This window comes from Drosophila tropicalis, unplaced genomic scaffold (assembly GCF_018151085.1).
Source record: "Drosophila tropicalis isolate 14030-0801.00 unplaced genomic scaffold, ASM1815108v1 contig_302, whole genome shotgun sequence".
NCBI lineage: Eukaryota > Metazoa > Arthropoda > Insecta > Diptera > Drosophilidae > Drosophila > Drosophila tropicalis.
Genome location: NW_027172757.1, coordinates 40,441 through 52,653, shown reverse-complemented (window position 1 = coordinate 52,653; position 12,213 = coordinate 40,441). Strand labels below are relative to the sequence as shown.

Here is a 12,213-nt window from a genome sequence, read left to right as displayed (position 1 = left end):
TAATCCAATATTATGTTCTGAAGTTAAAACACCAGCCGCTAGATGGCGTTAGAAACTTCCAATTCAAGATCTTGACTGGAACAGTAAATACACAAAATTAATTTTTCATTCTAACATTGAAATAAGAAATTAAAAAAAAAAAAAAAAAACATTTAAACAATTGTTCATTATAAATTTAGAAACCATGTAAGTGATTGGAGGACTTATATGCATTTCCGAATGCCACGAATTTCCAAGTTTAAGCCAAAATCTTTGCTACAGCTCATGAGAATACTTTGAGAGAAGCCCTAAAAACTGTTTTGCCAAAGGAAACACTATATGGATTATGGATTTAATCTTGTCAATCATTGAAGCACAACACTTTAATAGTTGTAGTTATAGTTGTAAGTTTTGGAGCACCATTGAGAATAGTTGTGGAGGGTCCCTACCCTGCCATTAGTTGAGCACCAGAAAATTCAAGAAATGTTTACAATTTTAAAGGTGCAATTGCTGGAGCTGTCCAACGTTCACGAATGGTTTTTGGAAGCTCAAAGCTATTAGAGAAGAGGACTATGTAACTTATTGTTAGACTTGACCGTGCTAAGCTCAAACTGCGGTAAGCAGATATTCATAAATCAAAGGATTGAAGATCGTTTAAGGACCTTGCAGGGATCAAACATGTCCCCAAAGAATAACCTCCTTAGTAAGGAATTCATATTCAATTAAGACTCAAACTTAGCATTGGAAGAAGCAAAAGATACGAATCGAGTGACATTTCTACTTTGCTATTATTGAATTTAAATTAATCTCAGAGAATTTCGGTTATATTAAATTAATTAAGTAAGTATATTCAAAAAAAAAAAAGTATTGTTTATTTGTGCTTGTTTGAATTGAGCTATTCTGCTAAAGTGAAAACATTAATTTCACTTTATCAATTAAATTAGTATTTATTCATAGATTTCTGTCTCCTGATTTGGAAATAGAAATCTCCTTTCGTTTCCAAATAGATTTTTCACCGAACTTTTTTTCAAATCGGTGGCTTTTTACTCAAATTATCACCTTTAAAATATTAAAAAATAAATGAATGAAAATGATTCGAACAAAGTCTCCATAGATGGAAAAATGGTGATCGAAAAACTGACTAAAGATTTTATATGCTTAATCCAATCCACAGATTGACCAGAAGTCATTTAAGTTAATATTAATATTAATTTTTGTATTAATCAATTTTGTTATTACCTTGATTTCTATTTCAATATCCATTCGAATGCCTTTAACAATTGAACTTGTAGGTAAAAATTTGAGATGCAAATCACAAACATATTACAACTCATTTAATTCCATCTGCAGCACGTTAGAATAATTTTGAATTTAAAAAAAATAGTTTCACGGACAATACAAAATTCGTAATTTTCAATATTTGTTAAATAATAAAAATTTGATAACTTTCACAATTTCTGTACAGTTCACAATTTTATTTATTTATAAGATTTTGGTCACGTTTATACACTTTTTTTGTCATTCAGATCAAATTTCGTATTTTTGTTTTTAGCATTTGCTTACACTTTTTTTGCTTGATTTATATTAGTTAGATTGCATATAATTTCACCAATTTCACTAAACTTTTTCGTTTTCATTTGTTTTATTGCATTTAGCCGCAATTTAGCAAGTTCTGCTTGCAGGTCGAAAATCAAAATAAAAGAAAGTAAACGATAAATGAGAAAAACTTTCAACAGAAATGAGCACAACAATTGCAAACTGCTTAAACAGCAAACGCAAAAATTAAAAAACAACCACACTCACATAAAAATTTAATGAAACTGGCAAACGCAGCAGAAACAAATGCTCATCACCAATGACAAAATCGCTGTGGGCCTCCAAAACTGTGTGTGGATTTCCATGTTTATTATTATTATTATTAATTTCAAACTAAAACAACAGAAATGGAGAAGAAACGACTCCTTGTTCCATTTATATGGGCGATTGCTTAAAACCGCGTGCCGCATAGTCAGAGGGAGCAGAACGATCCGAGACACGGGGATAACCCTCATCGCCGGGTACACAGGATTTGCGGGAAGCTATCACACGCCATCCACCCTTGCGAGTCCAATCCTGAAAACAAATGCCAAATATTAGATATAATCTTAGGAATAAACAAGGCCTAGTCCTTTTTTAGTGAATATATTCTTAGCGGCTTGTTTGATTGTTACTTCCTTTCGAGTTAACTAGAATAGAAGCTTTTAGGATGTCTCCCTGATTCATTCTTCAGCCATTATGCACAAATGTATAAAAATAGGTCAAACTAATTGTGATCAATTAACAATTTAAGACTCAAAATAAGTCCTAACCATACGATACATACAGGATATTGGGATATTATTCGCTTCGCACAAGCCCACGCAAAGAGCCTTTAAAGGACCAAGCTTTATAAATCGAAATGAATTATAGAAAACAGATAGCTATAGCTAGGATTTAAATAGAAGGAAAGAAGTCTTAAATAGAGGAAAAAGAAGACCATGGGCTGATTATAATAACTGAATATTATAATCGATCCATGGTCTTCTATTCCCCTACTAAAGATCTCTTTATCTTTATATATTTGGATATAAGTATACTAAGGGCGATTCGTTTAGCAAATATCAAGCATTTCGATCTACAAACCATATATATGGGCATTATTTTTTTTTCACGAATACAAAGCCAACAGAAGATATCAAAATTTATCTGAATTAGGTAAAAGATTGTTGATAATCTGGGATGAACAGGTTTATGTTTAAGTAGTGTTAAATTTTCTAAATTTTTTCAAGAACTAATTTAATTTAAAATCAAAAGTTCCTGGGTTGCCCTCCATTAATTTGAATTCTCACCGCGTTCTTGGAACGATCACAAAACCTTGGTAACAAAGACGTTTGTAGCTTTAATGGGAGCCCATATTAGCCTACAATGTGACAATTAAGTTAAACTAACAATAAATCGTTGGAGCTTATACTAAAAGGAGCGAGCAAAAGGTCATTAAACTTACAAACAAGTTAGATTCTATTTTCAGTAAGGACCTCGCAATAAATTTCTCTTGAGATGAGATTGTTTGAAAATTGTCTGTTATTTGAAATAACGATGTAAAGATATTTGCAAAATTCATTGTAAGGAAGCTTTCCTTGAAAGGCAACATAGCTGAATTTTAGCACATCGAATAACGAAAAGCTAAGGACATTTTATTCTTAGTTGTTCTAGCCTGATTTTTATCTTCGAGTCCTTTCCAGTTTTAGTGTATATTTGAAAATCATTTGATCAGCATGACTTCATATATATTCATGTTCTAAGATAGCGAGAGTTCCTGGCTATTAAGTAAACTCAGCTGTGCCAATCCTCTCCAGAATACAACTCTCTCTCTCTCTGACATGCTGAGGACCAAGATTTACTTACATTCTGATTATATTTGAAGTAATAAGCTCCCGCATAGATGCCTGTCAGCGCCAGCAGAGCCTTGCCGGTCCAGAAACGCAATGTGTAGGCGCGTTGGAAGCCCTAAGAGAAGCAATTACAATGAAATTCCTTTTTTGATTACGATTACATAATGACGACGAACTCAACCTCAGGTAACTCACCAGCACCGGTGTCAAGACATTGCACAATTTGTCCAAGGGTGCACGATAGAAACGCTTGATGGGATTGTTTAGCTCCAACTCCAGGGCAGGCACTTTGCGTGGTCCATGGTGCAGTTCCTGATCTTTTAGCCACTGTTTGCGCCATGCCCGTTCATCATTGGTCATACCAATGAGACGCTCGCGCTCACGGACCATACGACCCGCTATGGTCATGGGCTTCACGCCACCCGTATCTGAAGCGCCACCAGCAACCATTTTTGTCGTTTTTCCTAGCTTTAGTTAAGGAGAAAATTGTTATAAAAACCAATTAAGGGAAAAATGGTTAAATTTAACAACACTCGATAACGTCACCAGAGCTGACACAAAAACTGGCTAGAAAATGACTCGCTGATGATGCTGTTATATTTACAGTGCCGGGGCTGGTGCATTTTCCAACACTTTGCGTTGGCAACACTATAAAAAGCCTCGAAATTAGAATTTTCACGTGTTTAAGCAAAACAAACGCATCAATTGGCCGCATTGGCCTTAAAGTAATATTAATATAATCGAAGAAAAGAAAGGAATAAAACTCCACAGTAGTTATGGACATAGATGAATTATTTGATTGCTTTGACGAGGTGCCGCCGGAGAGTTTAGAGGCACCACCGGCAATGGCCGCCACAGATAAAAAAGCCACCAAAAGGAACTCGAAAATCGATGATAGCACCGCTAGCAATGGAAATGATGACAGTGAAGCAAAGGCCAACAAACGTGCTAAGCCACAGGAGATAAGCGACGAGGACGACGTCGCCGAGGAAAAGGTGAAAGTGGAGGAGGAGGAGTATAAGGACGATGAAGAACCTTCAACTTCCCGGCAGCTAGATTTGGAAGATGCGGCCACATTAGACGCTCTGCGTACACGTATAGTAACCCATCAGTTGGAAGCACCCGAATCCTGTACCCATGAGGTGGCTGCCCATCCCGATCAGGAATATATTCCATTGAAACCGTTTAGTGGAGTGCCAGCCAAAGAATATCCCTTTGTATTGGATCCATTTCAAAAACAAGCCATCCTCTGTATAGATAATTCGCAGAGTGTTCTAGTCTCCGCTCACACTTCGGCTGGTAAGACAGTGGTGGCTGAATATGCCATAGCCAAGTCGCTGCTGGCCAAACAGAGAGTCATCTATACCACACCGATTAAGGCTCTGTCCAATCAAAAGTTTCGCGAGTTTACTGATGAGTTCACCGACGTTGGTCTGGTCACTGGTGATGTGACCATCAATCCCTCAGCCTCATGCCTCATCATGACCACGGAGATTCTTCGAAATATGTTGTACCGTGGCAGTGAGATTATGCGTGAAGTGGGTTGGGTGATCTTTGATGAGATTCATTACATGCGCGACAAGGAACGTGGTGTCGTTTGGGAGGAAACACTTATTCTCCTTCCGGATAACGTGCGCTATGTTTTCCTTTCGGCCACCATACCCAATGCTCGGCAATTTGCCGAATGGGTTTGTCATCTGCATAAGCAACCATGTCACGTGGTCTACACGGATTATCGTCCAACTCCGCTGCAGCATTACATATTCCCCGCCGGTGGTGATGGCATTCATTTGATTGTGGACGAGAAGGGCCAATTCAAGGAGGATAATTTCACCACTGCCATGGCGGTTCTGGCCAATGCAGGTGAGTTGTTGGCTCAATATACAATTCAATTCATAAATTATTATTATTCTCTTTTGGTTGCAGGTGAGGCGGCTAAGGGCGATCAGAAAGGTCGTAAAGGTGGCATCAAGGGCGCCAATGCCGGACAGACCAACATTTTTAAGATTGTCAAAATGATTATGGAACGAAACTTTGCTCCGGTTATTATTTTCTCCTTTAGTAAAAAGGATTGCGAAATTTATGCCATGCAAATGGCTAAATTGGATTTCAATACACCCGAAGAGAAGAAGCTGGTCGATGAGGTCTTCTACAATGCCATGGAAGTCCTGAGCGAAGAAGATCGCACTTTGCCCCAAGTGGAGAATGTGTTACCCTTACTGCGGCGTGGCATTGGTATCCATCATGGTGGATTATTGCCCATTTTAAAGGAGACTATTGAGATCCTTTTTGGCGAGGGTCTGATCAAGGCTCTCTTTGCTACCGAGACGTTTGCCATGGGCTTGAACATGCCGGCCAGAACTGTGTTGTTTACAGCACCAAGAAAATTCGATGGCAAGGATTTCCGATGGATTAGCTCAGGCGAATATATCCAGATGGCTGGTCGTGCTGGTCGCCGTGGTCTCGATGACAAGGGTATCGTTATTCTAATGATTGATGAAAAAGTCTCCCCGGCAGTTGGACGCGAAATAGTCCAGGGCAAAGCAGATCCCATCAACTCGGCCTTCCATTTGACCTACAACATGGTGTTGAATCTGTTGCGTGTGGAGGAAATAAATCCCGAGTATATGCTGGAACGGAGCTTCTACCAATTCCAAAACCAAGCCGCCCTGCCCGGACTTCACGATCAGGTGGAACAGAAGACACGCGAGCTGAATAAACATAGCATCAAGGATGAGCACAATATTGCTTCATATCATCACATACGTGACCAATTGGAGCAATATGGCAAACAATTTCGTTCCTGGATAACCAAGCCTCATTATTTATTGCCCTTCTTGCAGCCGGGTCGTTTGATTAAGGTCACCGCGGATAATCAGGAATACGATTGGGGCATCGTTTTGAATTTCAAGAACCACGAAAAAGCTCGCAAAAATCCTCTCAAGCCCGATCCGGGCGTCACCATTGATGTTCTCCTGCATGTCAGCGAAGAGGCATCGAAATCCGGTGATACTGAACCCTGCAAACCAAATGAACGCGGCTGCATGGAAGTTGTCCCGGTGGCCAATACTCTTATAACCCAAATAAGTTCGATACGTGTATATTTCCCGAATGATTTACGTTCTGCGGATAATCGCAAAGCAGTGCTAAAAACCATACAGGAAGCGAAAAAACGTTTTCCCCTCGGACCACCAGTTTTAGATCCAGTCGATGACATGCAAATCAAGGATAAGGAATTTCGCAATATTGTGGCAGCGATTGCCCAGTTTGAGAAAAATCTCGAAGAGCATCCACTGCACAAATCCGCTGACTTGGAACGTGTCCACAAACGTTATTTGGATAAAATGAAGCTTGTAGGTGAGCTGAATGATCTGAAAGTTGAATTGAAGGCTGCTCGAAGCCTCCTGCAAATGGAGGAACTGAAACATCGGAAACGTGTGCTGCGACGCATGGGATACTGCAAGCCCGGCGATGTCATCGAGTTTAAAGGTCGCGTGGCCTGCGAATTGAGCTCAGCCGATGAGTTGCTTATGACCGAAATGATCTTCAATGGCGTCTTCAATGATCTAACACCACCGCAGGCAGTGGCTTTGCTCTCATGTTTCGTGTGCGACGAAAAATCCAATGAATCGCCGCAAAGTGCCACCGAACTATCCGGTCCATTGCGTTCCATGCAGGATTTGGCACGACGCATAGCCAAAGTATCATCCGAATGTAAATTGGAGCTGGATGCCGACACCTATGTGGACAAATTCAAACCCTTTCTCATGGATGTCGTTCTGGCCTGGTGCAAGGGATCCAGTTTTCTGGCTGTCTGCAAAATGACAGACATTTTCGAGGGTTCAATCATTCGTTGCATGCGTCGATTGGAGGAGCTGTTGCGTCAAATGTGTCAGGCATCGAAAACTATTGGTAATACCGATCTCGAGAATAAATTCTCCGAGGGTATAAGACTCCTGAAGCGTGACATTGTCTTTGCTGCTTCGTTGTATCTATAAGTTTAGGTTTGTGTCCTTTTTTGTTTTATCAACTAATAACAATGGATAAGAATTTGTTTATTTTATGTTTCAGTTCAAGGAATCTTTGTACAGTGGGACAAAAAGAAAATTACATACAGGATAAAAGATGTAATTTGTATACTTAATGATGTATTTTTTAAGGACAAACATCAGAATAAAATAATAGTAAACACAAAATATGTGCAAATTATTAGACAAACCATGTATTATTATCTAATCATATAGGCAAGTAAATTTTAAGACATTATTGATGTGTCAAGTAACTTTGACTAATTTCCCATTTGATTTGATTTTACATTCAATTTACACCTTTTTTTTTTACTGTGAAATCTCATGTTTCCAGGTTACGTACGTTGCTTGTTTATGTTTAATGTAAAAATTTAGCATTAATAAATTTTTTATACATACTTTTTGTAGGATCATGATGACGGTCTCACGGAGGAGCAAGGAAAAGGACGAGACACATGGGATCTAATATGTACAGGTGTGAAAATCAGCATTTTGCTCATCATTTGGTTGTTCTTTACCGTGGTATTGATTATCAAGAAACCACAAGTCCTGGAGGAGTTTCTCGTATCGGTGGAACCGAACAAGTTGTATGCGAATGATATAACAAGTCCAAGCAAGGCAATAGAAGTAAAGCTAAGAGGTCGAATTGATATCGATATAATGCATGATCCTTCGAATGCAACGAAGAACTCAAGCTCCCTCATTGTGTGGCTGCAACATGTTGATGTCGTGTCGATGGAAACTTCTTGGCAAAGTGAGCTTTGGCAAGTCTATTTACTTGAGACGGTAACAAAGGAAATGACATTGGCTAAGTACTTATTTCAAGTACCCCAGATGGAAACGAAGGTTCAAAAAGGACTTCAATTAGCGATAGCCACAACTAGTATGCATGCGGAATCGATGATAATAGTTGTAAATAGTGCTCCAATTAATAAGAATCTTGGAGTGATTTGTGCGATTATCTTAATACTTTTCCTGTATACGCTTGTCATTTGGGATATATTGGATAGAACCCTGGCGGCATTGATAACCACCAGTGCTGCAATCGCAGTGCTAGGACTATTGGACGCCAGGCCATCATTACGCACCATTATGTCATGGATTGATATAGATACACTGATGCTGCTCTTCGGTATGATGATTATGGTGGCCATTTTTGCCGAAACTGGAGCATTTGACTATATAGCCGTGATGTCCTATCGCTGTTCGAAAGGACATGCCGGACGCATGATGTTTTTTCTGTGCTTGTTTTCTGCATTTCTGTCGGCCTTTCTCGATAATGTCACAATGGTTCTGCTTATGGTCCCCCTTACTATACGTCTCTGTGAGGTGATGAGTCTACGTCCTACGTCTTCTTTAATACTCATAGCAATTTTTACTAATATTGGCGGCACCCTAACACCCGTGGGAGATCCTCCAAATGTGATATTAGCTACAAATGAATTTGTGATTCATCATGGGATAGACTTTTTCAATTTTACTCTACATATGCTTCCCGGTGTCCTACTTGGCTTAATTGTGTCCTTAATCCTACTCTATGTCATGCTGCATCAAAAGATCTTGATGGCTAAAAGTCCGAACCAATTGTCAACCGGGGAGCTGGATGAACGAATGAGTGCAGATATTAGGAGACGGACTGAAGAGCTCACTCTACGTTATAGCAATCGAAGGAATAGTCGGTTTTTCAGACCTGTACCCAATTTTGAAGAAACCCTCGCTGAACTCGAGATCAGGTATAAGATCAGGAATAAGCCATTGCTGATCAAATGCTGCATTGCCATTGGTTTTGCGATAGTACTATTTTTTACCAACGCGGTGCCATTCATGAAAGGTGCTAGATTACCATGGATAGCAGTATTGGCCGACTTGTTGCTTCTTATATTGGCCAATTTCAAGGATATGCAAGTTCTGCTACTCAAGGTGGAATGGTCGACTTTACTATTTTTTGCCTCTCTTTTTATACTAACGGAGATTCTGGTTGTCTTGGGTTTAATCGAATGGATTTGCGCTCAAACAGTGTCTGTGATCCTCAGTGTGAGTGAGAAGTATCAACTGACAGTGGCCATTACGTTAGTCCTTTGGATCAGTGCCATTACTTCGGCATTTGTTGACAACATTCCGATTACCACCATGATGCTGAAATTGGCCATCGAATTGGATAATGACAAGTCGCTCCACTTGCCATTTCCACCATTAGTTTGGGCACTGGCATTTGGTGCTTGTTTTGGTGGCAATGGCACTCTGATCGGTGCATCGGCCAATGTAGTTTCAGCTGGACTGGCCAGCCAACATGGCTACAAAATCACTTTCATGGAATTCCTTATAATTGGATTTCCTCTCATGATATCGACTGTGTTAGTAGTCTGGATATATCTACTTATTGCACACTCAGTTTTTTCATGGCACTAAAATCATTAGGTATACATTGTCGTATATTTGTGAGATTTTTTGAAAACGTTAAAATCTCTTCGCAATCCACTTTTTTTTTTGTCTAAAACTCTAAATATTTTCCTTAACTAAAAAAAAAAGCCAAAATAAATAATAATAAACATAATGATTTGTTTTAAGTCTGATTTTGATGTATGATGGTCCATCTGTCAATTAGAAAGTATTTTCCCCCAAAAGATTAAAAATTTGATCTGATTTTCAAACGAAAAGTACGTTACTCCAATTTAGGGGCTTAGTGATGGCAGAAAAATAGAGCTCATTCGATATTTTCAATACAGTTGCCTATCGTGATCAATTGTCACCACTAACATAAACAAAAAACAGCTGTCATGATGTTGTGGTGGAAATTAAAGACAATAAACATTTGAATTTAACAATAAGTTAACTTAATCTGGATAAAATAATCAATGTGGCCAAGAAGAGTTTAAGTGGAGCTCGGGGAGTAACTAATGCCGCTTCAACAAAGCTAGAAACATGCGTCTGAAGGAGTATTCCGACATTATTTTCGATTTGATACCCAAGTTGTATGAATCGCACAGTAAAGTATTTATCACTCATCTATACAATGTGGAAAAGCAGGTGGAACGTTTACCGAAAAAGTTTTGCAAAATGTATACAAATCGCTCATTGGCCAGTCAATTGTTATATTATCTAAAATCCCGTAATGCTAGTATATCGGAATCGGATTTCCATATAGTGGAGGATGCTAAACCCTTTCAGCTCCGTCTAAGTGACGGCAAACGATTGGAGGTAATGCTCTGTGCCGGCAATGAGCTAAAAAATTCTCTCATGTTGCTCATACGTCGAATCCAGGGTGGTCCATTGCTTTATTATTACTCGGCTGTACAACAGGATGATCTCTGGCGATTGATGGGTAATGACACTTACAATGCTTGGATAGCCCAGGGCACTGAAATATTGTATCTCAATCTTCAGCATGCCAATCAAACGGAAATTCTGCATTACGATTACGATGATATAGCCGAGTCGTTAATTAAGTTTGCCGAGGAAACAGAAAGAAAAGTTCTAATCAAGATACCACTTTTTGGCTTTGAGTATGTCATCCGATCTTTGGCCTATACACAGCTTTATGGTCATATTCATCTAATGGGATGCTTTGGCGAAACTTATCGACGTCTTACCGATGATATGCAGCGCTTCAACAATCCCAATTTTGCTCAAACTGTGCAGGTCTGTTCTTTGACTGACATCATGAACGTGATTCGAACTGAAGACTTGGTGGAGTTTCCCCTGGCTCAACTTAAATGGACGCCTCTGCCCACGCGTGTTAATCTCAAACAACTCTGTAGTCTCCTAAGACCGAAACATATTCATGGCATTGTAGCTTATCATGCAGTGGGCAATGCACCACCAGCTCCAAGTTATCTCCAATCATTAAGGTCAACGTATTCCCCAAATTCATTACGGCGGAAAATGGAAGTGCCTCAAGGCTCTGCAAATGCTAAATCCGATATTCGTAATGCCAAAAGGCGTAGAATTGACTATGTTGATGATCCAAGTGATAGTAATTAAAATCGAAAAGAAAGTTTCAAAACTTCATTACAACTCTTCAACTAATAACTAACTTTAAATATATTTTTTCTTTTATCGTTATATCAATTGAAAATATTGCCAAGAAAAATGTAATTATAATATGTAAAATATTTTTTATGCGTAATTTAAGGAGCAAATCTACAGGAAAGATCAAAGACAAGAAGAAACAAAATAAAAAGCAATTTCTCCAAAATTTCGGAATTCATTTCCATTGGGGAGATTTCAAATACAATATCTATAAATTTTCGATTATTTTTGTACAAATGGACAAAACATTACCTACATACATATATACATATATCCATATAAATTGTAATTTTTATTATATAAGGACAATTACAAGTAAAACATAATTATCATAATATATGTAAGTAAAAACTAAACATTTATAGAATGTATATTTAATAAACTAAAGTTTTATGTTTTCAAATCATGTAAAATAAAAAATCGAAAGACTATATACAAATTAGACATTTACACGATATTCAAAGAAAACATAAAATTATTGGACGGTTCACACTGAATTGGTATGGTCATTAAATTGAATATTCCATATTCCTATATGCGACACATAAAACATATAACATAACATAGATACAATGATATGATGATGATTTTAATAATAATAATAATAAGGCACACTTATGCAATAATATGAGTACATTTACTTATATTTTTGAGACTTACATATGATAAATGGGAAAATGATTTCATCGAATTTTGACAATTGGAAATAAGTTAATTTCTGTTATTTTATGATTAACATTTTATTTTTTGAAATTTGATTTTATAGC

At 38.1% G+C, this 12,213-nt stretch overlaps 4 protein-coding genes and 1 long non-coding RNA gene across 5 annotated transcripts; 4 read left to right on the top strand and 1 right to left on the bottom strand.

Moving 5' to 3' along the window:
- The first annotated feature begins 84 nt into the window (after positions 1–84).
- On the top strand, positions 85–2,083 carry LOC137572386 (uncharacterized). Its single transcript, XR_011031645.1, has 4 exons — positions 85–186; positions 244–383; positions 481–819; positions 1,635–2,083. It is a non-coding gene; the product is annotated as an uncharacterized lncRNA (long non-coding RNA).
- Positions 1,864–3,957, bottom strand: ND-B17 (NADH dehydrogenase (ubiquinone) B17 subunit). The gene is made up of 3 exons (XM_068284141.1): positions 3,585–3,957; positions 3,403–3,504; positions 1,864–2,091 (listed from the first exon to the last, which is right to left on the bottom strand). Exons 1-3 carry the CDS (start codon positions 3,837–3,839, stop codon positions 1,951–1,953), a joined length of 498 nt encoding a protein of 165 aa, XP_068140242.1. The 5' UTR covers positions 3,840–3,957; the 3' UTR covers positions 1,864–1,950.
- A 64-nt stretch (positions 3,958–4,021) lies between these two features.
- Positions 4,022–7,585, top strand: Mtr4 (exosome RNA helicase Mtr4). Its single transcript, XM_068284169.1, has 3 exons — positions 4,022–5,252; positions 5,316–7,393; positions 7,461–7,585. Exons 1-2 carry the CDS (start codon positions 4,166–4,168, stop codon positions 7,385–7,387), a joined length of 3,159 nt encoding a protein of 1,052 aa, XP_068140270.1. The 5' UTR covers positions 4,022–4,165; the 3' UTR covers positions 7,388–7,393; positions 7,461–7,585.
- Positions 7,586–7,696: 111 nt separating this feature from the next.
- On the top strand, positions 7,697–9,891 carry LOC137572407 (P protein-like). The gene is made up of 2 exons (XM_068284170.1): positions 7,697–7,756; positions 7,826–9,891. Exons 1-2 carry the CDS (start codon positions 7,742–7,744, stop codon positions 9,824–9,826), a joined length of 2,016 nt encoding a protein of 671 aa, XP_068140271.1. The 5' UTR covers positions 7,697–7,741; the 3' UTR covers positions 9,827–9,891.
- Positions 9,892–10,185: 294 nt separating this feature from the next.
- Positions 10,186–11,755, top strand: LOC137572382 (uncharacterized). Its single transcript, XM_068284138.1, has one exon. The coding sequence runs from the start codon at positions 10,340–10,342 to the stop codon at positions 11,396–11,398; it is 1,059 nt and encodes a 352-aa protein (XP_068140239.1). The 5' UTR covers positions 10,186–10,339; the 3' UTR covers positions 11,399–11,755.
- Positions 11,756–12,213: the final 458 nt, after the last annotated feature.